This window comes from Ictalurus punctatus, chromosome 24, assembly GCF_001660625.3.
Source record: "Ictalurus punctatus breed USDA103 chromosome 24, Coco_2.0, whole genome shotgun sequence".
Taxonomy (NCBI): Eukaryota; Metazoa; Chordata; class Actinopteri; order Siluriformes; family Ictaluridae; genus Ictalurus; species Ictalurus punctatus.
The window spans coordinates 17,228,563-17,255,278 of record NC_030439.2 but is presented as its reverse complement, the minus strand read 5'-3'; the positions used below and the strand labels follow the sequence as shown (position 1 = coordinate 17,255,278).

The following is a 26,716-nucleotide window of genomic DNA, read 5'->3' as shown; positions in this document are numbered from 1 at the left end:
GATGTTGAAAGTAAGTGTTTTCAGGTATCCCCATGAATGAATCAGAATTAACATCTAGCTAGCGTTTTTGCTGCAGTAATTTTTGTGTAGTCATGATATTTTCTTTTAATAGTGAAAGAGATGGGAAATAGCATGAAGGCCTGGCGTATGACCAGACACTTGTGATCCTTAGTGCTTGCCGTATCATTTATGCTAATCAGTGTAGCTCTGTCTAGAATTGATTAAATGCATACTTGAGACATTGTACTTTGTAACCTTTGTGAAATAATAATAATAATAATAATAATAATAATAATAATAATAATAGCTGAAACATTCCACTTTGTCATTGCTAATTTCTTTGCTAGCGCTAGCACTGTTAAAAAGTTCTTTACACTGCCAATGACATCACTGACACATCCATATAGTGGAATATAGGAGTTTTAGGAAGGACAACTGGTGAACCGGGTCATGGGCGCCCAAGGCTCACTGATAAGCTTGTGGAGCAAAGGCTAGCCCGTCTGGTCTTCACCCACAGAAGAGTTACTGTAGAACAAATTGAAAAAGTGAATGCAGTCAGACCGGTCAGAGTGCCCATGCTGACTCCTGTACACCACCGAGAACACCTACAACGGGCACGAGAGCATCAGAACTGGACCATGGAACAATGGAAGAAGGTGGTCTATTCCGATGAATCATGGTTTTATTTACATCATGTGGACGGCCGGGTGTGTGTGTGTGTCGCTTACCCGGGGAAGAGATGGCACCAGGATGCACTATGGGAAGAAGGCAATCTGGTGGAGGAAATGAGATGCTCTAGGCAATGTTCTGCTAGGAAACCTTGAGTCCTGGCATCCATGTGGATGTTACTTTGACCTTTGTACCACCTACCTAAACATTGTTACAGACCATTTACACCCCTTCATGGTAACAGTATTCCCTAATTCCAGTAGTCTCCTTCAGCAGGATAATGTGCCCGGACACACTGCAAAAACTGACACATGACAAAGAGTCCAGGTCGTTGACTCGGACTCCAAATTCCCCAGATCTCAATCTGTTCGAGCATCTCTGGGATGTGCCGGACAAACAAATCTGATCCATGAAGACCCCACCTCCCAACTTACAGAACGTAAAGGATCTGCTACTAACATCCTTGTGCCAGATACCACAGCACACTTTCAGAGGTCTTGTGGAGTCCATTCCTCGACGGGTCAGAGCTGTTTTGGTGACACAAGCGAGGACGTACACAATAGTAGGCTGATCAGTGTAAGAGTTCTTGTGTGATACACGGTTTTTAAATTTATTTATTTATTTTATTATTTAGAAGTATTTCAGATAATCGAATAGCAGTGAGGCAACACCCCCTCAGTCCACCCCACGCTTTACATCAACCTCAGAAGTGCCATATAGTACTGGCGAATGAAAAAGCAGTGTCTCACTTGGGGTATTTTTAATCTTTCCGAGAAAACAAGGTGAGCTTTGGTGGATTTTCCTCAATCTGGCAACCGCTTCACCAACACATACTTCTTCTCTCTCTCGCTCCAGCGCGGACATTTGCGCGCACAGCTGGAGCGCACATCACCAGACGCACGTTACCACTGCTTTCTGAAGTAACACACAGGACTAGTTCTACTACAGTGACTACAGACATGTTGGACCACACGAGCCAAAGAGACTTATTTGGGATTTTACTTCCTTTATTGTGTTTTTGCCTGGTACAAATTCCTGGTAAGTCTGAGACACCTCGAGAACTTGAACAACTATCCAAGATCTCAGAGGACGCCTGAACTCTGTATTAATTCATTCATTAAATCATTAAGTTAATTAATGTATTATTTGTATTTGGTGTTTGAACTAAAACCATAGCATTAATTGTGCTCATTGTGAATGAATTATAATGCTGTGAATTTCTACAAATCCTCTTTTAACCATAAACATTTATATATATATTTTTTTTTAGACTTTGATTTTATTTATTCTATTTATTTCAAATTGTTTTGTTTTATTGTTGTATTTTCAACACATTTCGTGTTTTTTTCCCCCTTGTGTTAAATGGTCATATCAAAGTTGGGTTTTTTTTTTTTTGGTTTTGTTTATGTTAAAGGTTAGATTCACATAATCAGAAAAACCCCCTTTGTTGTAGGATATTTTTATTTATTTATTTATTTATTTTTGCATGGGACCTATCACAGCAAAAAGCACAGGGTTTCATTAACTCCTACTGTTTACTTAGCTGAATGAAGTCTTACAGTGTTTAATGACCACCTACAGGGTTTTTAGTATACATTAAACTTCTACAGTCTTCATTTATGCCCAGGATGCTGTATCATTAGGAGTTCTACACAGTGTGATAAACACTGTTAATTCAGCCTAGCGCGTATAGTTAACAAGCACTGTTGGTGTTCAACGCTGGGGATGTAGGTCAACCTGGAAAATCTGAAATTTAGCTGTGTATGCAGACGACAGTTGGAATCTTGTGAAGAAAGTGTCTGTGCTAGACTGTATTTTACAGGACTGTAGGGGCGTTTCATGAATTTCTGGGCCACCGTCCCATTTCTTCTACAAATCACAGTGGGCCAACTTCACATCTCTTAAAAATGCTAATGTTTTACTCCGCACTCTTAAAAATAAAGGTTCCAAATAGAACTAGAAATAGGAGAACCCTTTTAGGTTGCACAAAAAAAACCTTCTACTCTCCAGTTCTTTAGAGAGCCATCTATTTACTGGAGCTTGAAAGAACCCAGAAAGGAACCATGTTATAAGAAGTTCTGTTAAAAAAAAAAAAAAAATTAAAGTTAATGTTTTAAAGAATCATGGTAAGGGTTTTAAGAGTGATGTCAGGAGAACCTTTTCCAGTCCCAAGAAAGAACCATATAGGGTTTACTTTAATCTGTTAAGGGATGATACCTTGAAGAACCAATACACTGCTCTGAAGAAACTATAATGAACCATAACGAACGTCTTTAATCTCAAAAGCAGCATATAGCTCAACTCAAGAACACTATACTTTGAAAAACCTTTGAAGAACCTTTATTTTTAAGCGTGCAGGCTCTTTAAAACTCTTCCACTTTGGGGACCTGGGAGTCAGTTTCACAATTTCTTCCCCTCTGTGACAACCCTGCTGTGCTGAAAGGCTGTTCAGTATGAGCAGATTGTGAGTAAGAGTCCTGGGATGAGCACAGGACAGTCTTTATGATTACAGCAACAGTTCTTAGGTATAATTCTACAGTATCCATGTCAGATTATCCACAGAAGCAAGACTGAGATTTGGGTATAAACTGTTTTAAGACCATTCAAACGTTTAGTATTATTCGTATGGGACGTCAGCAGAAAGCCCAGATGCTGTTATGTTACCAGGAGAGGGCGCCATTTCATTAATGATTGAATTCGCACTAAACGATTCTGGCTACTGTGATCCTACAGGACCTGTGCCTGATACACAAGGTTTGTTTTTTCCCCCAGGTACATGTGCTGCAAACTCTCTGCAGCCTAATCTACCTAGCACTCAACCTGCTCCTAATGTGACATCAGCTCCTCTCAACATTACAGATCACAGTGAGTGCTTCAGAGATGCTTTAGACCTTACACACATATAACAGACCGTATTTTCTCTAACTAGTCAGAAGGTGCTTAATAAATCCAGTTTCCATTTAGATAGATCATTAGAAGAGAATAAAGTGTCTGTAGTAACTGATTCACAGGGAATTTGTACAGCAGAAGCTCTACATAATTTAAGGCTAATAGTTAATATGGTGATGTTTTTAGGAAACATTTATTTATGATTTTTGGCAGGAGTCTCCAGTGTCAGTGATTTGAAACAGTCAGTAAGGTTTCCCCCATGTGAAGGTCTTCAGACCATAATAAAAACAATATAAATATGGATTAATTCATGAATACTTTCACCATTTTATATCTTTATCTGTTTTACAGTGGACTGATTGAAAATAACATGTAAAAAGACAGAGTGGCTGTAAAACTGATTTTATAGGACACGAATACAATCATATTCTTACATTTTTATAGCTATATGCATTCCTGTTTGTGTTGTCTGTACATTAGACAGCTTCTGATATTTCAAAAATATTCATAATTACTGTCATTCGGCTATAATACAGCTACATTCATAGCATTATATCAAACATTTGCTGTACAGCAATGGTGTGTCAGGTCTGAACAGGTTTAGTTTTAAGTGTAAAAAGCAGTTGCTATGTAACAAAAATAAAAAGTTTATATTATTTTGCTACCAAAGCACAGCTCAGTTGAAAGATAATAGCTAATATTATGCATGCTAGCTAACATAATTATACAATATAGTGTATACTTGAATTGAATATTATGTAGATGTTTATTTCAGGATGTTCACATAGGCTTTAAAATCTCACCAATTAAACACTTAGGCAACGCTAAACATATGAGAAACTTTATTTATACACCAACCAATTCCAGTATAGTGGATAACCAAATGTTATAAAAGGCTACATGCAACTCTTTTTTTTTGTCTTTGAGATTACACACATTCTATTTATAATCTGATCTCATAACAAAACTCAAATGAACAATGGTACAATTATCTTTCTCCACAATCAATAGTAAAATGATTTAAATGCAGTAATATGTTTTGGCAGGTGATTGTCCCATTAAAATACAGCCTGTTAAATTAGTGGTGGAGTTTGGAGATTCAGTCTCAGCTAACTGTTCTACAACCATCACCCACGAAGGCATGGGCTGGGAGGCATCTGACGGAGGAGTAGACATGATGCAAATGGTCCAGAACATCACCTGGAGGGTAGAGAGCCTCACGCACTGGGACATGAAACCAATTTGCTACATAAATGTAAACTCCGTGCAGTGCGAACTTGGGCCCTCAGTTACTGTTTACAGTGAGTCGTATCTTACCTGTTGACTTTGAGAGATAATAACTTATGCCCTGCTCAGAATGCAATATATGATACGTTGAATTTCTATTCTTTACCCACAGAGCATCCAGACCGGGTGTCCATCAGCACCGTGAATCACACAGGGCCGATGATTGAAGGCAGAGAGTACGAGCTCCAGTGTGATGTTCAGAATGTTGCTCCTGTTCATCTCCTCACTGTGAGCTGGTACAAAGGACAACATCTAGTGAAAAGAGAAAACTTTTCTGATAAGAGCCCATTTCCATTTAATAAAACCACAACACTTCAGATCTCCCCGAGCAGAGATGATGAAGGAGTTCAGTACAGATGTGAGGCAGAACTGAATCTGGGACCAGAAGGACCTCAACCTCCTCCTAAAGTGACATCAGATCCTCTCAACATTACAGTGTATTGTACGTTTGCCTTCCCATATTAATACTTAACATCACATCATCATGAGTAATAAATATATCTTCAATATGTAAGAAATAGAACACATGAGGGTGTGCAGTTATAGGAAATAATCAATGACGGGGTGGAATGATGCAGCGAGATGCAAAGCGGCATTACTTCTACCGCCTCAGCGTGATTATTCCTCTTATTGCAACTCCGCAATAATCACAACTTTTTCATTAAAGAATGACACGTCATATTTTTAATCAGTTGAGATTTCCGTTTAATTTTGCAGAACGTCCTCTAAACAACTTCGCTCCTGTTATTTCTGACGCTGCAACAACTGCAAAGAGTCATTCCTTCACTTTCTCTTGAGTTAATCAGAAAATATCCTTATATGTATAGTACAGGAGTGTTGTTTAGTGATTAAATTGGGTCTAATCTTTAATATCACTGTCTTCAGGGGTGGATAAATCATTCATTCCTTAGTTAGCACACATGCATGTTTGCCTTGTCCTATCTCTCAGTAGCTCCGTTAATATGTTCCTCAAATTTCAAAGATGTGACAGTATATTTAGCCTATTTATCACAGATACATACATAGACACGTCAATAAAATAAAGTTGAATGATTTTTTACCATCCTGAAGCCACGTCTTAAGCGCTAGCAAAATTATCCAGGTAGCTAACTAACCAGCAGCTAACTAACCAATCTCAAAATGGTAGCTTACTTATGTTACATTTTAACCCAAATAAATCTAACTAGCAAGGTGAGAGAAATAACACAAATTTACTACAGTTTGCATAATTGGTTTTGATCTAATAGTTTTTCCCAATGGCTCAAATGTGTGTTTGATTGATTGATCTAAGAACTAGTATCAAGCTACATCTACAAAATCACTTTGTGTTACTTTACCATGAAACAACTGTAGCGTGCTGCAATTAAACATTTGTGAAGTACTGGAAGAGTAACAGTTAATCTGCTTTTCTTCCTGTTTATCCACTAGTTGGACCTGAGCTTTCAAACTGTCCTGGTGTTGTACATCTGAATGAGGGAGCGAGTCTGGCAGGCTACTGCCTTGTCACAGGAAAACCATTTCCTGATTTCTACTGGAAGAGAGAGGAGTCTGTATTTGACCCTACCACTCCACTTAATAGGAACTCAAGTGGAGAGTACAAAATCATCATCAACAAGAATGTTACTTCCCTGACGGTGGAAGTGATATGTAAGTCTGTGTATGTGTGTTTAGGATGTGTGTAAAGAAGCAGTCATGTATACATATGTAAGGAATAAAACACTTGGTGCGTGCTGTTATAGGAAAATAATCAGTGCTGTGATAATGTGATGTGGCCCAGTGCTAAGCAGAGTCACTGTTACCACCTTGAAGGTGATTATTTTCCAATAACAACACATCCTGAACTGTTTTATGCCCCTTATACCACTGCAACTTTCCAACAATTACAGCTTTTTATTAATAAAAGAACCACACATGTTATTTATCAGTGTATAATTTCATTTTATGTTGTGGAATGCTGGTAAAAGTTAGTTCCTCCTATTATTTATGTATATATTTATACAGTGTAATAGCTATAAACAGCTATTCCCTTGACTTTATATTGACATTAATAAGACAAAAAAACAACAACAAAAAAACAACAACACACACAGCTTGTCACGCTACCAGGAAACCAGAAAGCACATGGGCTTATGGACTATTTTGTGTAGATTCATGTCATGTAATACCAATGGAGTTCATTTCAGTTCCATGTTGTAATGCTACGAAATGTTGAACCGTTCAATGGGGTGAATACTTATGCAAAGCATTGTATACGCATTCACCTTTTTCTTTTCTTTTCTTTGCTACAGATGGACCAGAAATTTCATGTGGACACCATTTTATAGTCCAAGAAGATACATATTTCACACCCAACTGCACGGTTAACGGTTTTCCACAGATTACTGAGAATTGGTATAAAGATGAAGACGACATCCTGTCAGGGTTCCCACGAACTATGTACAGGAATGCTGCAGGGAATTACACTCTAATAGCAAGCAACAACTACTCCAACGTCAGTCATGTAATACAAATCGAGGTCTGGTGTAAGTGTACAATGGATTTGATTTTTTATTTATTTATTTTTTATTAAGATTTGACCTTTTGTACACTTAACAGAAAAAAAACTTAGTTTTTTAGTTAGTTTTCCAGGTTGTAAATGTGTTTAATTTTGAAAAACAGTGACTAGAAATGATTGATTGTGACATTTGTCTTTTCTCAGATCCACCCTCGGAGATTTCAGAGCTGCAGAATGAAAATGTATCTATTGGCAAAGATGTGGTGCTCAAGTGCGTTTCTTATGCCAACCCTCGGCCCAGCTACAGATGGATCTACCATCAGACATCTAATGTACGTATCGTGGACGAAGATGGCGTGTCTCGGCTGCACATAACGAATGCTGATGGAGAAAACACTGGCACGTACATGTGCATTGTCACCAATGTTTTGGGAATAAAGAACAAAGCGGTCAGAGTTGATGTTCAAGGTAAGGCTTCAGGTTTCTCTATAGCTGTATGTGACATTATCCAAAATATGATCAATTATTCAATGAATATTACACAGTTGCAAATTAATCGCAACTAAGTTCTAAAAATGCCAATAGATTTAACCTTCATCTAGTATTCGTACTTTTTTACAACCCAGTGTTCCAGGTTTTACAACCTGGTTTAATTTTCTACCAATACAACTGCAGAAAAAAAATATATATATATATCGGTGTCTGAGTTATTAGCGATCAGAGTAATATAAAATAGACATATAAAACACATTGCATCTTCAAGACAAACGGAAGATGTAGTGCATGTTTATTCCCAAAGTGTCTCTAAAGTTACTTTAACGCAAAATGATCATTTTAACACGGGTGGTTTAGTGGTTAGCACGGTGGTTTAGTGGTTAGCACGTTCGCCTCACATTTCCAGGGTCTGTGGTTTGATTCCCGCTGGGGCCATGTGTGTGCGGAGTTTGCATGTTCTCCCTGTGCTGCGGGGGTTTCCTCTGGGTACTCCGGTTTCCTCCCCCAGTCCAAAGGCTGATTGGCATGTCTAAAAGTGTCTGTAGTGTATGAATGGGTGTGTGAGTGTGTATGTGATTGTCCTGCGATGGACTGGCACCCTGTCCAGGATGTACCCCGCCTTGTGCCTGATGCTCTCTGGGATTGGCTCCAGGTTCCCCGTGACCCTGAAGAGGGATGAGCGGTAGAAGATGGATGGATTTTAACACAGGACTGCTATTCCGTTATCTTCATTGCAGTTTATACTTGTTAGTGTCATGGTTTAAATTATTTTTTAAAAATACATGTGTATGGGGGGCGGGTACGGTAGCTTAGTGGTTAGCACGCTTGCCTTGCACCTTCAGGGTTTTCACCTTCACGGAACTCGCATGTTCTCCTCATGCTTCGGGGGTTTCCTCCGGGTACTCAGGGTACTTTCCTCTCCCAGTCCAAAGATATGTGTTGTAGGCTGATTGGGTAGGTCTAAATTGTCAGTAGTGTGTGAATGTGTGTGTGATTGTGCCCTGCGATGTGCTGGTGCCCTGTCCCCTGTCTTGAGTCCCCTGGGATAGTCTCCAGGCTCCCTGAGACCCTGTGCAGGATAAATGGATGGATGGATGGACGGATGGATTTGGGAAGGAACAATTAAACAATTAAAATATTGAAGTGCACCTATTACCTTTTATGTAGTGTGTTATAGAGCTGTTTGTGAATGTAAAAAGTCTGCAAAATTTCGAAAATCAAAGCGCACGACAAACTGAGTTACTGACTCCAAAAACAATGAACCGATTCTGAACAGCTGAAACGAGTCGTTAGTGATTCCAGACTTTACTTCCTGTACAAACCTACTTAGATTTGTAACAAAAAAACCCCGCCTCTGGTCTTCATTGGCTGATGACGAACCGCCGGTCGTGGGCGTTTCCTTTTTGAAACTCACTAACAGCGGTAGACCAATCACAACAGATTGGGAAGTCTGACGAATCAGAGCAGAGTATGCTCTCTGAAAGGGGGGGTTTCAAATGAATCCTTTAGAACGGATCATTTAACGAGTCGTTTGTGACAAAAGGTGATGCTGCAATTTAAATTATAATCACATTAAAGTGTTTCATTATTATTATTATTATTATTATTATTATTATTATTATTATTATTATTATTTTACCTTGGTTGCATGTAAATCTATTGTATGAAAACTTTTAAAACAAAATTAGGCACGTTTCAAAAGCATAATAGGTGCGCTTTAACGATCACGTGCACGCCATTATTGGTGTTATGGTGCTAAAAGTCAAAAGTGCTAAAACATAAAGACTTCAAATTGTCTTATATATTGACATACAGTATGCACTAATGGTTAAGCATTAAGAGGTAACTATCATCACCATTCACTCATGTTATTAGAGTCTTGAGTCTAATCTCTTCATGCCTTCACATACTTTTGATAAATACCCCTGGTTTAAAGTTACATGTCCAAGGGTAATTTTTATTCATTGACGTCAGAATGGGGGATGGAGGAGATGGAGAGGGAGGAGGTGGAAAAGGAGGAGAAGTGGGGTTTCCTATTGTCAGGGTTGCCTCTGGATGAGGTAGTTGTATTTTAGAGGTTCATGGAGTGGTCGGGGATAAACTTAAAACAACCTGGCAACCCTGTGTACGGTCCTAGAGTGGACGCTGTTCATTCTCAGGGTGGATTTCCTCCCACAATCCTCAGACACTGTGAGAGCTGTGGTAGATTGCATTGTATAGTATCTCAGCACCTCGGAAAGCCCGGACGTTAACGCACGACTTCGCAGAAAGAGAGTAAAGCGCGTTGGAAATGGCCACCGTGTTCAGGGAGCGGATCTTTTACACATGGCTCATTTTGGATCTGCTGACGCTGCGCTCGGATGAACTCCATGGTGGGCGATTCTCTTTCCATTCCTCTCCTTTCCTGTAGCTGTAAAAGTTCAAAAGGGAAGTTTTTTGCCAGCTCGAAAGCAGTGAAAGTGTTCAAAACTCAGAGTTAGAAAGATATCAATCCCCCCAAAAAAACAAAAACAAATACACCATGAGGTATTTATAAGCGCTAACTTGGATATGTACAGTATTAGGTGTCAAATTCTTAGCTAGAAGTACAGTTTATTTTGACTAAACACCGAATTAAACCTTTGTTATGAATCCAGTGATGTATTACATTAATTTGAAACGAACTCCTGTAGCGTTGAACTTTTACACAGATAAAAAAAAAAAGAGGCTTAAACTGTTAGAAACAAAGCTATGTTGTTCTGGGTATTGCCAATTTGGTGATTCGAGTCGATTCTTATTTATATGGATTCGATTCAGTGTCGATTCAGTTCTCAATAGTTCATTTAAAATGTTAGTTTTGCAGACATGGAATATCCATGTTTTAATATATATATATGCTGGTAACTGAAACCCTCTTGCTTCAATATATTACTGTAATATACATTTACATGAGCAATTGCCCACACAATTATGTTTAATTTCTTTTTACTTTTACTTTGAGTAACAAACATTGTAACAGGAAATCATAAATATGTGCGTAGGATGCACACAAGGAAACTGCACAATGTATATTACTGTAGAAAATTAAAATTAAAATAAAAACGTAAATGTGCAACAGTGAAATTCGTGAACAACTTAAAACATGTTTCAGAAATACAAGTGAAAACGTGAAAGACGGCGACGTGTTCAGGACGAGAGGCGAGCTACAGATAATATCCACTTCCTGTCAAGACTCGGGGGTTTCCCGACTCGATATCGTTTCGCTAAATTTAAAATCGGATAAAATCGATATATTTTTTTTTTACCCAGTCCTAATACCTTCAGTATGTAACTTTCACCAGGAAAAGTGAATGCAGTGTACTTTTACAATACTTTAACATGTTAATTGTACTTTAAAGACCACTAATGCAGTTTGAAAACAAAGGTAGAGGAGAGCTAGCACAATTGTAATGCAACACAGCTGTAAAGTTTTATTGTTATTGTTTTTATTTACATACACACATGCAACTGTGACGTCATTGCATCCATTTACAAGCTCATCACTTCTCATTGTCTATTAAAGCAGTTTTCGTCCACTCCTGCCCGAAATATTTGTGTGAAAAAAACATTTTCGAGCATTATTACGTCACGTACAGTAACTGTTAGCATGGTTCCATAGTTCCATGTGAATGCTCCTTGTTTTTGCAAGATTTTGAGAAATAATGAGTGTGACCTGAAATTGCGGTTGGAAAAAATTCGTTCTCATATATACAAATTGCAGTTGACGTCTCCATCATTTACATTTCCACTTCTTTTTCTCGTTAGAGTACAGTTTATAAACCTTCCATGGTGTTTCGTTAAATCGATGCTAGACCGGGGACTGCTATATATAAACCATTATGATACTGGGGACAGGAATGTCTTCCTGTCTACCGCCCACATCCTATAAAGTACTTTTTGTTCTGAAAGCTTCAGGCAAAGAAAGCTGCACCTCTGACGCAGAGGCGTGATGATGTATAGCCTCGGATATATCCGTAGTTCTAGTCAACAGTGGCATCGATCACTCCTGGCCAGATTCCACAACAGACAAGGAAAAATTTCATACATTTATTTCTAAGAGCGTACCAGATACAGATTAGCGCATGATTTATAACACGTTTTGCCTTTCTTTTTGAATGAGACTAACATCTTTCTGTTCAATGTTCCTTTTATGTGTCTACCAATGGCATTATAGTTTTAAAAAATACGAATATAGTGTACATTTAAAAATAATTCAAGGTGCATAATTGGGACCTTAAGGACCATTCCTTCAAGGTACATCACAGGTACCTTCCCAGGTAAAAGCACAATGCACAATACAGTTACAAACGTTACCCCAGTAGCTAGGAGAAATACAGTATTTGAGCTTTGCTACCATTGGTACAGTTATAACCCGTGTTTCTTATGCTGTAAACATAATTATAGTATAAAACTGAAGGAAATCCAACTAATCGTGCTATTCCCTTCTGACACCAGTTAGTAGTCATTGATTCCTTTTGAAATTGATCAAAAAAGTAGATTAGATTAACGATTAAATCATGTAGGCTTGATGGTACCACATCAGCGACTAGGAAAAGTACAGTTGGTACCTTTATTTCTGAGAGTGTTGTAACAGTTGGAACAATTGTTTCTTCTGCTGTTAACGTAATTATAATGTAATAAATGAAGTAAACCAAACGATTTTTAACATTCCCAGGTAATGACCATAGAAACAGGGTCAAGGTCACAGCAAGGTCAAACGGTCGGAACAGTTTTTCTTTAGTACTACTAAGTATACGATTAAGGCTGTTTCTGGCATACGAATTAGTAACCAGAAATACTAGACTTGTTGGCGGCATCGCCATTGCCTTTGGTTCTACGTGTTATTTTATAACGTCATACATGTTGGTAGAAATTTGATTTGGTTGTGAAACTTTGCTTGTGATTTTATTAATCTTATTAAATTTGATTAAGTTTTTATTCCATCCTGGGGATGGGGAATGGGGACGCACTCCATTCTCAAGTCTTTTAGAAGTAGTCCTTTAGACATGGGCAAAAGTCTTTGCGACTCGATGGGAGATTATCGGAAACGCAATTTTTGTCTTTGACGTGTTTGATATTGATCAGTCATCTACAATATGATCATGGCGACACATTTATACAAGCGGTTTCTTTTTTATTTCAGCCTTTAAAATACATTTTATTGCATTACATATATCCAGTCGAATGACCAGTTGAATGGAGGCATATTTGCTAAGACGTGTTCACAGTATCACACGCTTGTCTGAATAGCACAAAAGACTTTTTTTACTAGACAGATCAGTGGGATTTGATGTGTACAGAATCAAAACCTTGGTAATTGTTCATTCAATCCTGAAAAATTCGTATGAAATACAATATTTAGTACATAGTTGTGCTGGTCTGAGCAATGCAAGCCGTATAACCCCAGCTAAGAATGTAAAGGAAGCTCTGGGACCGGGTTTTTTCTTGGTATAAGTGGGCTTTCCTTCCTGTGCATGCTTTATCACTGAGCTCATGTTCTGTTCTGTGTGTTTTTGTAATATCCAGGCGGTAGAAACTGGAGAAAAGATATACAGGTTTCAATATGTAAATATAATTGTCTGTCTTTTTTTTAATGCAGGTGCAAAGGCCGCATGTCCGCTTTCTATCAACCCGCAACCTGTAGTGTTGGCGTATGGCAGTTCTCATAATGTGACATGTGAATCATCTGTGCCTAGCGCAAGCTTGAGTTGGAAATATGCGGACAAAGTGCTTAATGAGAGCACCTTGGTAATTAACTCTAACTTGTTTACCGATATGCTGGGCTGGAGTGGAAAAGCATCATGCCTTGGACATTTTGTGGGACTTGACGATTGTCAAAAAGATTTAAATGTTATCATTTACAGTAAGTTTGATTTCTTATGTGTTATTTTATTATGTCGTTTATTACTTTTCCAATACAACTTGCATCTCATCATGCACCATTTATTTGCCATCTGTAATATTTTTAATATTCCCTTTCAGAGCGTCCAGACAAGGTGTCCATTAGCGCCTCGAGTCACGCAGAGCCGATGATCGAAGGCGAAAACTATACACTCCAGTGTAACATTCAGAATGTCGCTCCTGTTCAGTTCCTCACTGTGAACTGGTACAAAGGACAAGATCTAGTGAAAAGTGAAACGGATTTTGAGACCAAGGATCTTAGTACTATTAATACGACACTCGTGATCTCCCCAAGCAGAAAGGATAATAAAAAACAGTACAGTTGTGAAACAGTGCTGAAACTGGGACCACAAAGCCTTTGTGAAAATAAATCAGATCCTCTCAACATTGCTGTTCATTGTAAGTAATGATTCACAGAAGACGTTCTCGCTGTTCTGGAGAATGTCAAAATTCAGGATGTAATGTTAGATGATATATTTGCACTGTGCCATTCATATGCAACTCCTTTCATGTTGTTCTGCTCTAGACAAACCGGCTATAACGGATAAATTGCCACCACGGGTCCCGGTCTTTCACGGCTATCCGGTGGTGCTTATTTGTGAGGCCAGTGGGTATCCAGAGCCCTCTGTCGCATGGATCGTCAACAACAATAGATTCGAAGGTGGAAACCTGACAGTGAAAGATAACGGCGGTGACTACACCTGCATTGCAAACAATTCTGTTGGGAGTGACACCAGAGTGGTCCAGGTAGTCCAGAAAGGTAATAATACCCTTATCATATATCTTCATATATGACTTCACAGGTTGTTGGTTTCTGATTGAGTTCTGATGAACAGGTAGCCAGTGAGGACCCAATAATGACGAATAGGCCAGTTTACACAAGTTTGTTTTGATTTGTATTTTAAAGCACAGAGCTATAGACCGCTCCTAACGTTCTCTAGAAGACTATTACCTGGGAAGGCTGAGCTCCGAGTGACCCTCAGGAGTACCAGAAGGACTAAGTCAGCTGAGCTTGGGATGGGTTATACTGCTTCAGGATATCAAAATATCCTAGGGGTTTAAATGACATAAGCAGGACTTTGTAATCAACGCGTAATATGGCTTGAAATTGAGCTGGGAAAGAACCTAGATAGTGCACACACACACACACACACACAGAGAGAGAGAGAGAGAGAGAGAGTTAGCCAACGTAGTTTACATTTTAATGGCGTCGCCTGCAGATTGTTTGCTCATTGGGAAGACAGTTGGTGATTGTAGTCAGCCATGTGTTACCCAGCTAAACAACACCCCAAAAAGAAAGTTATGTCGATTTATCACAGGAGGAAAGTTGCATGAAGGGATTCGGAGCTGAATTTGTTTAACACATGGCGAGAACTTCTAGATTCCTCACCATGAAGCAGTTACTGTAATTTAGCCAGAACTGTGATATTGGCTCGTGCAGTTATCACAGCACGGACATGTTTGAGAGCCTAGAGCACAAAACAGACGTGGATGGGCTAGGCGGCTTCGCGTACTGCGTTCAGAAACTCTGTACCAACCTTCTAGTTCAGCAGAATTGAATTTCAGACCATCAAACCATTCGCACTTTACCGAGAAGCCATAATGCAGTGATACAGCATCTCTGCTGGACTCAGATTTAAGGTTTTAAAACGATTATTAATGCTAAAATACATTGGAATTGAACAATTTTTTTAATATTGTTAGGACAAGATATCACAGAATACTGTTCTATGTTATGCTATATTCTTTGATTAGCTGGATAATGTGTGTTTAGATTAAGCCGATCAGTTTAAGCAGCTTTACTTCCGCCTTCTCTTTCTGTCTTGCTTTCTAAACAATCAACGTGGCATATAGTGGTCAGCGATATGGGAAAAAATATTACTATATCACTATATTTGGAGACATTTTGACGATACACTGTATGTCTCGCAATATCTGACAAAGTTGCTTTAATGGCATTTTCGTTCAATACCTACAACAATAAATACGGCGTAAAATTAAGCAAACAATCGGTACAAAAGTTCTTGTAAAGACTGCTCATTGTCATTGTCATAAAATTAGTGATGAAGTGTTTTGTGACGTAATTTATCACAATATCGATGTTTTATCATTATATCATCATCTCTTATCCCAAAAGACGAAACGCTGGACTTATGAAATGATATCTTTTTCAAAATGTATGATACTGAGATGTTAGTGGTTCCAGTTAGAGCACAGTCGTGAGAGTGAGCTGGTTCAGCCAGGGATTTCACGAGACGGTCTGACTTACAGCCCCAAAGTCTATGTCAGTCCGTACAGGATTTCGCTACGATTTTTTGGGGGGATTGATGCGGCCAAAATGTTCAGTTTTGTTGCGTTTGTTTTTTTTTTTTTAACCTTTTTGTAACGTGTGGATTTGTTTGTGCTTTTTTTCTTGCGGAAAACTTCTTGAATTGGCGAAATCGCCGTGACTTTTGTCGGTAAATGAGACCTTTTAGCCGTACTCATGTTCGACACACACGTGAATCGAAGATGGCTTCGGCTGAATGCGTGTCGTGATGATATCACATGACGCGTCTCGGCCCAAACCTGCGGAAAATTCCTATATTATACTATGGTGCAGTTTGCTTGATTTTGCGTTCATTTCTGCGATCGGGAACTTGCGAAATCCTGGAGGGACTGCTGTGTACTTTCACATTTCACATTTAAACTGGAATATTGATTGTACGAGTTTCTGTGGGTGGGCGTTAAACCATAATGATTTTTTATCAAAGATAAATTTATTCCCAGTGTATATACATTAAGCTCCTCCTTTCTCGCTGCTTCATGCTTATCCATAATGGACTTTAACTGCTCACTTTTGATGAGGGATGTTTAGTCAAAAGCACACTGATCCAGATATAGCTTAGATCAATTCAATCTCACTGAAATTGCAACTCTTGTTTTTTTTTGTTGTTTTTTTTTTTTTTCTTTTTTTTTTCTTCTTTTTTTTGGTGTGTTTCTCGAAACAGAGGATTACCTGCCCCTGATCGCAGGTTTTGTTGCACTCGTGGTGGTGATCATCTCAGTCTTCTTCATCAGCATCTACTCCATCTACTACAAAAACACCAAGATGGGCCGCTACACCGTAGAGGGCGCCAAGCCCAAAGCTCAAAACGGCAACGTGGCACAGAACGGCAAAGACGGCACGATTCCCATGAAGAAAATCATGGTGTAGGATGTGCTTTTCGTCATTTTGTTTTCTTCTATACACACCTCTGGCACTCAGCACGATCTGTCATGGATCAATTACAGTGATCTAAGAGAGGAGCGCCATTACTCTGGGATAACGGATACCCACAGGAGCGCGGGACCTCACCGGGATTATAAAGCTGGCGCGTTTGGATTTGATAAATCACCTAATTTTTCATCTGGCTTACATATCAAGGCTACAATGTCATTTATTCTTGCATATCATCTCTTACACCATGAGGGATCTTGTGCTGTGTCAGAGGAGCCCGTTTGAATGGAATTACCGTTTACTGTGTCAGTAATAAAGAACTACTGCGGGTTTTGAAGCCAGTTTCTAGAAGACCTCTCTGTCTTCTATTCAGAGACTTTTATTTTGCCATTCGTCACCATATACTGTTTTGCTCTGAAATTATGTGTCCTAGTGCAAACCACTAGCTCACAACACTGCTAAACTGTGTACCGTGCGCTAACTTTAATGCAATGATGAATGCTTATGGGGTTCTTTTATCCCTCCCCTTGAACGCAGTGCCTTAGAAAACACACTGATCCTTTTAAAGAAAAAGCTAAATATTTATTCTCACACACTGTACATCTCCCGACACTGAATTGTGTTAAATTCTTGATGTATATAGAAATGTAAAATATCATTTCAATTCTGAATGTCCTAGACAGTATTGCACTTGCGACTAGTGTCTTGTGCGACTTCGAAGGAACGGCTGCAACAAAGTGGAAAATCTCCATCATCAGTGTTAAAATGCTGAGAACGGTGCTAGGGAAGGCACTGGAAATGACTGCTTAATGACTGTTTATACGGGAGCAAGGAGATAAGCTGTGCGAGCCCAGATAACGACTCGAAGCTTTTCACTCCTGCCGTTGTGTTCAGTGTACACTGTGTGCCTTTAATGATAAGCATGTGTTCTGCTCCAGCACTGTTTAGATCTATTTAATTATATTTGTACATATCATGCTTATTGATTGTTTTGTTTGTAAATGCTTTTATTGAACAATTAAACCAAAATTTTTTATATAACAGCTGCAGCAGTGCTCATTTCTGTTTGTTTGCAAATTCACTTTCATTTGTTCACCTTATGGAAAAGATGGTTTAAATATGATCAATTATATTGAACGACTTTATATATATATATATATATATATATATATATATATATATATATATATATATATATATATATATATATGAAGGATGTCAAGAAATTATAGGTTTATATATAAGAAATGAAAAGAATAGCCATGTCAGGGAAGTCAGTTATTAAATAATCAGCTTAGCAACTTTCTGTTAGGTCAGGCTAGGGCTGGGCGATATGATATAATGTCAATACCATGAGGAATTACGTCACAGAGCACTTTTCTGAGATGTCACAGGTGTCATTACTTTTTCTGTAACACTCCAACACCTCCAGGGTTAGTCACGGTAATATGTAGCCGATTTTTGTACCGAATGTTTAATCTTCCTTCCAGTTTCGTGTCTTAAATGCTTAATTTTTTGTCAGTTTTAACATAAATTTGGAATTGAACCAGTTCGTTTTTCAGTTGTTATGTTTTTACACCTAAACCTTGTAAGCAAATCTTGTAATATTCTTTATTATGAAAATGTCTTCCAAATACAATATATATATATATATATATATATATATATATATATATATATATATATATATATATATATATATATATATATATATATATATATATAATTTATTTATTTATTCCATATTATCCACTCCGTGGTCAGGTAAGAGTGGTGTTAGTGTTGTCTTAAACTACAGTGCTGCTGATTAGTCAGAAGGAGTTGAATAATTTTCCATAACAGCACCTCCGACAGTGAGGCAGATCACAGGTTTATATCAATGCACTTATCTAACACTTATCTTATTGTTTCTATGGAAACCGCAGTATGTGCCGCATAATTCAGGAATAATAATAAGTGGATTTAAAAATGTGTTGTTATTTAACACTGTTAGATCATCTCCAGTGTCAGCGTTCTAACTTAAGGTTTTCGGACACAGGGAAGTCCTCAGGACAGAGGGCTTTGTGGTAATAAGCAACGTAACAGGAATGAACTTATTTTGTTCCACAATACCAATTTCAATACATATAAACAGATCAAAAAATAATAGAAAAAAATAGAAAAATAATCATAACATTTTAGGGTGCCAAAAAAAACTGTGATGTTTGTTGGTAAATGAGACCTTTTAACTGTACTCGTGTTCGACGCACATAAATCGAAACGAGCATTCGAATGCCCAAATTTGCGGTAATTTTGAAAAAAAAAAAAAGTGTAATCTTCTCCAAATATCGTGGCGTTTGCTTGATTTTGTGTTCATTTCTGCGATCGCAAAATCCCGGAGGCACTGTATTTCCCTGTAACAGCACACCCAAAAGTGTTTTATTCCTTACATAATAAACGGCCTAATTTTTTGAACACTCTTCAAACACCTCAATCACTTAAACACATTTTAGGTTAAGCTTCACGAAATGACTTAAGTTAAATACTCTACAATCAGATAATCTAACTAAGAAATAGGTATAAGTCAACTGAGAAAATTTTCAGACTTAACTTTCTTAGTGGGAAAAATGTAAATCACCGTACTATATAGGCGCTTGTAGCACACAACATATATTTGATATTAAATAGTTGATACTAACACTGATATTTAGTGTAGTATCATTACAGTTTATAATTACTGTTAATTAAAAGTTCATGTTACAACCCGAGAGTGGACGATAAACAAGTCCTTAAGATCCAAAGATCTAGAGATTTCATTGAAAGTCATTAATTCGTCTTTATTTAACTGCCATTAGTGGATAAACTGAAATAAAACACTTTGCCATGTTCAGAATCTGCCAAAGTATGTGAATAAACTTCAGCTAGTATGACGATTACAGCTTATCTACTCAAATCAAAAGAATGATTCAGTGCTTTTGATTCTCTTCCTAGATGTCAGTTGCAAGCTTGTGCTCAAGCCCCCTGAACTGCTGGTGAAGTACGGAGCTTCAGCGTCGGTGGATTGTTCCACTGCAACTCCAAGCAACCACACAGGCATGGGCTGGGAGGCGTCTCAGGGAGCAGTGGGCATGATGGAAGATGTCCAGCTCATCACCTGGAAGGTGGACAACCTCGTGCACTGGGAAATACAGCCTGTTTGTTTCGTCAACACATTGGCAGGGCAGTGTCAAATCAAGCTCCCAGTAACTGTTTACAGTAAGAAGGTCTTTCTTACATCTTTGTACAGCTAAAGTAACGGGTGCGAGATATAACTATAATACACTATATGGCCAAATGTGGACACCTGACCATCGCACTCATGTGTAGTTCTTGCAGGAGAGAGTTGCCAGAATGTTGGAAATGTACAGTTGTATGGACTGTCTTTGTGTGCTGTAGCATTACATTATCCCTTCAATGGAACTAAGAGGCCCAAAGATGTTCCAGCATGACGATGCCTCCGTGCACAAAGCGAGCTCCATGGAGACATGGTTCGCCAAAGTTGGAGTGGAAGGACTCGAGTGTCCCTCACAGAGCCCTGACCTCAACCCCACTGCACCTCAGGCCTCCTCAACCAACATCAGTGCCTGAGCTCACTAATGCTCTTGTGGCTGAATGAACACAAAGCCCAACAGACACGCTCCAAAATCTAGTGGAAAGCCTTCCCAGAAGAGTGGAGGTTATTATAACAGCAAAGTGGGACAAAATCTGGAATTAGATGTTCAACATTCACGTATGGGTGTGATAGTCAGGTGTCCGTGTACTTCTGACCATATAACAAAACAGCTGTGTTGCATTTTATAAACATCCTGGAAATTGAATTTAGTGATACTTCTTAGCATATTTGTAACACTGAAAAGGAGGGGGGAAAAAAAATTTAAAAAACGAAATGTTAATATAATTAGCTGCAATCAGAGTTTGCAACTGTTATACAAATGCAGCAATTAAAAATCGGCTTAAAAAAGATAAAAGCAAAAAGTTAATTATTAATATAATAAAAATAACTTTCAAAAATACTGACAATCACTATATTGATATCATGAAAAAAAAAAGATTTAAGCAATTATGTGGTCTTAAGCAGTGTGCTGTGCATACACAGATAGTATGTGCTGTTAGTGTGAGACCAGCTGTTATTTTGTATAGTGATGTAATCTGAAAAAGAAAAGAAAAGAAAAGAAAGAGTGTGTTTGAGACACAGCCTCTTTGTCAGTTATTCAAATGAACATCTGACATTAGGGTTGGGTGATGTGACAAAAACAAGAACATTCATTACCCAATAAGTATCATTTACAACCCCAATTCCGAAAAAGTTGGGACAGTATGGAAAATGCTAATAAAAACAAAGAGGAGTGATTTGTAAATGTACTTTGACTTGTATTTAAACAAAAAAAACCTATAAAGACAAGGTGTTTGATGTTTTACCTCATCAACTGCACAGGTTTTGTAGAGAAATTTTTATTTTGAAATTGATGCATGCAACACGTTCCAAAAAAGTTGGGACAGGGGCAGTTTAGGACTAATATTGACGTGAGAAGTTGAAATAAGAAGGTGATGTGAAACAGGTGAGGTAATCGTCTAATCAGAGTATATAAGGAGCCTCCGAAAAAGGTCTAGTCCTTCAAGAGCAAGGATGGGTCGAGGCTCGGCAATCTACCAACAGATACATCAGTGAATAATCCAACACTTTGAGAACAACATTCCCCAAAGACAAATTGGTAGGATTTTGGGTATTTCACCTTCTACAGTGCACAATATAATTAAAATATTCAAGGAATCCGGTCAAATCTCTGTGCATAAAGGGTGCGGCCGAAAACCACTTCTGAATGCATGTGATCTCCGATCCCTCAGACATCACTGTCTTAAAAACCGTCTTGAGTCTGTAATGGAGATCCTGACATGGGCTCGGGAATACTTTGGTAAACCTTTGACACTCGACACTATTCGCCGCTGCATCAAGGAGAAGCCGTACATCAACACTGTCCAGAAGCGCCGCAGACTTCTCTGGGCTCGGTCTCATCTGAGATGGACAGTAGCACAGTCGAATCGTGTTTTGTGGTCCGACGAGTCGACATTTCAAATAGTTTTTGGAGAAAACAACCGTTGTGTTCTCCAGGCCAAAGAGGAAAAGGATCATCCAAGCTGTTATCAGCATCAGGTCCAAAAGCCAGCGTCTGTCATGGTATCCAGATGGGTCAGTGCCTATGGCATGGGTAACTTGCACTTCTGTGAGGGCAGCATTAATGCAGAAAGATATGTACACATTTTGGATCACCATACGCTGCCATCCAGAGCAGGATAACGCCAAACCACATTCTGCCCGGATTACAAGAGCGTGGTTGTGTAAGCAGAGAGTTCGGGTGCTAGCATGGCCTGCTGCAGTCCTGACCTGTCTCTGATTGAGAATGTGTGGCGCATTAAGCGCAAAATAAGGCAACGAAGGCCCCGTACAGTTGTGCAGCTGAAAAAATGCATAATGGATGAATGGGGGGAAATTCCGCTTGCTAAACTTGACCAACTGGTGTCTTCACTCAGCGTCCAAACGCTTAATAAGTGTTATTAAAAGAAAAGGTGATGTTACACAGTGCTGAACAGTCGACTGTCCCAACTTTTTTTTGGAATGTGTTGCTGTCATGACATTTGAAATGAGTGTATATTTTCAAAAACAAATTAAATTCACAAAGTAAAACATCAAATAATGTGATAATGTGATAACCTTAGTTTAAGTAGGAAAATGTGTTTTATGCACAGTTCTATGACATCCATCCAGACGTCAGGGTTAGAGACAGTACATTTCAATAAGTGAGTTATCTTTTCTGCATTGTACTGACAGGAGAATGTTTAACATGAAGGTATTTTCACACTCGACAGAGTTTCCAGACCAGGTGTCCATCAGCACCGTGGGTCACACAGGGCCGTTGATTGAAGGCAAACAGTACGAACTCCAGTGTGACGTTCACAATGTTGCTCCTGTTGACCTCCTAACTGTGAACTGGTACAAAGGACAACATTTGGTTGCAAAAACCTCATTTTCTGACTCCACCAAGACTCCAGTGAATCAGTCCACCCGATTCCACATATCCCTGAGCAGAGCTGATGATGGAGTTCGCTACAGGTGTGAGGCGGAGCTGAAACTGAGCAGGACGAAAGCTGGAACTCAAGTTTCTTCCAAAGTGGCATCACAGGTTCTTGGCCTTACTGTACATTGTACGTCTTTGCTTAAGCTCTTAAGAACTCAGCAACTGCCACACAATCATTTACTACAGCTTCAGTTAAATTTCTTTCAATTCCTCTGGAATAAAATGTTTTGTTGCTGGAATTGTGAAGTACGTCTCTACTTTCCTCAGACCGTCCACAGGCCACCAGCGTAGTAGAGATCTTCAACGAGACAACCAAAGTCGTCGCATTGAACTGCACAGTGAAGGCAAATCCTCCTCCGAGGTATACATGGAGCTCAACAAATCTGGGGAAGGAATTTAATATAGGCCATCCAGTCCTCAACATATCATCTATGGGATCTGGGAACTACACTTGCACAGCGTCGAATGGAATCGGCAGCGTCAGCAAACTGTTCGTTGTTAAAACTAAACCTAGAGGTGGGTAAAAAACATTGTTCTGTGCTGTTTCTCTTTTCCTACAGAGCGTTTAGAGGATTGAATTTTTAGTTTGTGGATCAGGTGGTAGAGCGGGTTGTCTACTAATCGTAGGGATGGTGGTTCGAGCTCCGGCCCACGTGACTCCACATGCCGAAGTGTCCTTGGGCGAGACACTGAACTCCAAGTTGCTCCCAATGGCAAGTTAGCACCTTGCATGGCAGCTCTGCTACCATTGGTGTGTGAGTGTGTGTGTGTGTGTGTGTGTGTGTATGGGTGAATGAGACACAGTGTAAAGCACTTTGTTTGGATAAAAGCGCTATATAAGTGCAGACCATTTACCAGTTTGTTAAAAAAGATGTAAAGTAAAGAGAAACAATAATGGTCCAAAGTCAAGAGAAACTTTAACCCACAGCGGATCTTAAAGCATACAGATCGGTGATTACTATGATCTTGTCTTACAATAAAACAAATAAGAAAAAGGCACAGTATGTAGTCAAGAAAGAGAATGCAAGTCTGGATCTGCTGACAGTTCTTGAGAGTTTAAGTGAAGAATAAAACAAGACCGGGCATGCCGTTATAGGAAAATGATCAATCATAAGCAATCATAAGCAAGGTGAGACAAAGTTGACCACCCCAAAGTTGATTCTTTTCGAATAACAGTACATCCCAAAAAACCTTCTCTCACCAGCCTCTTTCTCTCTTGACACACAAAAAAAGCAGCTTCTCGCGTGACCAAGAAACCAGAAAGTGTAAATCTCTCTCTCTGCGTATTGTTACTATAGAAACAATGACCTATTCGAAAGTGTATTAACATAAAGCTTGCAGATGGAACTACTGTCTACGCTGCTGTTATAGAAACGAATCAATGCCTTTTGACCCATCAGAATGAATCATTCAGCGGTGCTGTGGTATAAGGAGTAAATAATAAACATGTCAAGGTTTTACAGGTTTAACAGCTTCATCTGGTGCTGCAGTAAACAAATCACAAATCAGACAAGATACATCACCCACATAGTCTGACTCATACCTTGTTTGGAAACTTGTGACTAAGCTCTGCTTTCAGTTGGGTTTGTTTTAAGCCGCTTTGCTTTGTATTGCTTTGTATAGTTTGTATTTCAACAGATATCAGAACACCAAGTATATACGTATGTAACAGCTACTTATGTAAAAGCTACTTTTAGACTAGCTTTACCAACCAGCATTGATAAAAGACAGCTTCTGTAATAATAATGAATATGACTTTTCTCTGACAGGTGGAAATCGTACCACTTTTTGGGCGATTGTTGGCCCCTTTGTCGGACTGGCTGTGGTGACGATCGTCGGTTATGTATCGGTCAAAACGAGGACTATCAAGAAATGAGCCTTCGCAAATGTTCTTACCAAAGCATTTCAGCGTTTGCTTTCATAGGATGATCACCTGAATTTACCACTTCAGAGACAATCATTCGACTAGGTTGTGTTCGATTCAACACTGGTGGCTTCATCGTGCGAATAAGCACCACTGTTAGGGATGGAAAAGCTTCTCTTAGTGAAAGAAGTTTCCAGCTAGCATCCTAAAGGATTTTTGGTTTGATCCTTTGTGGGGGAACAAAACGTCAAGTAGAGCAGACAATCACTCCTAGAACCCTCAAGGAACCCTCGAGGAACCGTTTTCTTATTTTCAAAGAGTGTATGGGCAGGTAGATCCATATCTCCATGTTTTTACTGTGAATGTGCCTCAGCAGCCTCGTAAACGGCAGCATTTGAGTCCGGTGTCCTAGTTTTTTGTTTCATTCTTTAATACTCAATTTTATTTATCTTGTATTGAAGTCATTATTTATTAGATGTGTATTATTATATTAGTGTGGTTTCAGACTTGTTTAACCAAAGTTGCTGTAAGTGTGTAAGCCGTCGATTTTACTCAAGCTTTCTCACTTAATCTCAGTTTCAAGCTTCTGTATCCTGTGTGCATAAACCAAGAGTTAACGCTAAACGCTGTCCTGAGTCGTTGTCATTAGTAGGCTCACTCTGGGAATTCATCACTTAGTGATTCATTACTTTTGTCCTGTCACAGAAAGATAAGGTGGTCATTTATCCTGTGTTTCGATATGCGTTCATTTCTCTGGCTATTTCACAGCAAGTGAGTCACTTCTACGTAGGTCTGCACTGCTGAGCCTTTCATAGCACCTCATTTAGTGAAACTCTTCCACTGTATTTAACATACTGTAATTCTTTTCTCATTTCTTTTCCTTATTGAAGTATTAAGAAGTAAAGGAACCTTCTATTCAACTATGGATCTTTTCCATCCAAATATATTTAATCCAAATCTTGCCTAAATATTAATGTGGTTGCAAAAGATTGTACTTATTTTTAATCGAGTACACCTTCCACACAGGGCACTTTATAGTGTACGTTTATTTACTGACTGTAGCCTATCTGCTGCTATGTACGGTAAGACCATCGCTTAGCAGATATTACTTGGGAATTTCGAGTACAGCAGTGATACTGACATGGTGGTGTGTGTTGCTGGTACAAGTGTGTGTACTGGCCAGTATTGGCCAGTGTATTAGACATACCTACCTTGTGGCTCTTTCATTTCACCCCCCCCCCCCCCCCCCCTAATAATTGTGTCAAATCCCAGCAAAACACACTTTAAGATGTGAATCTTAAGATGTAAAAGATGTGAATACTTCTGAAAAGTACTTGATTCTATTTTATTTTTATTTTTATTATTATTATTATTATTATTATTATTATTATTATTATTATTATTATTATTATTTTTTACATTGCATTGTATTTTATGGTTTTATCTGTTCATTAAAAGACAGAAAGATGTTTGGCGTGCACTAGAATAGAAATAATAACTCACAACGGTACATCAAAGTATTAACATGCTCACAATGCATTGTCTTTTGTGCGTCTTTAGTCTTTTTTTTTTTTTTTAGTCTTTTACTGTAGTAAATTGGTTATTCGGTTTCATTTGAAATATTCTGATAAATAAAATACTGTTCTTGTTGTTAAGGAATTCGGTATTATTTAATTTTTATTTTTTATTTTTATTTCCACTGTGGAACAAAACTGTCTCGAGGAAATGTAGCACACTCGTTTGTTTTTAAAATTCAAGTGCAGTTTAAAAAAAAAAAATAAATAAAAATTGAATCCTCACTCCCATAA

The 26,716-nt window shown here is 38.6% G+C and overlaps 1 protein-coding gene across 4 annotated transcripts; it reads left to right on the top strand.

Moving 5' to 3' along the window:
• The first annotated feature begins 1,140 nt into the window (after positions 1-1,140).
• LOC108257068 (hemicentin-1) lies at positions 1,141-26,716 on the top strand. Of its 4 annotated transcripts, none has more exons than XM_017454475.3 (14): positions 1,141-1,707; positions 3,442-3,534; positions 4,605-4,859; positions 4,958-5,287; positions 6,274-6,492; positions 7,134-7,367; positions 7,544-7,807; positions 13,452-13,715; positions 13,835-14,152; positions 14,280-14,513; positions 19,923-20,186; positions 22,836-23,171; positions 23,312-23,560; positions 24,814-26,716. In XM_017454475.3, the coding sequence occupies exons 1-14, from the start codon at positions 1,629-1,631 to the stop codon at positions 24,918-24,920; spliced, it is 3,246 nt and encodes a 1,081-aa protein (XP_017309964.3). In that variant the 5' UTR covers positions 1,141-1,628; the 3' UTR covers positions 24,921-26,716. The 4 variants fall into 4 exon arrangements, with proteins under 4 accessions (XP_017309964.3, XP_053531498.1, XP_047006625.2 ...); XM_053675523.1 differs by lacking the exon at positions 24,814-26,716 and adding an exon at positions 23,672-24,781; XM_047150669.2 differs by lacking the exon at positions 24,814-26,716 and having other exon boundaries at positions 1,144-1,707; positions 22,836-23,149; positions 23,312-23,478.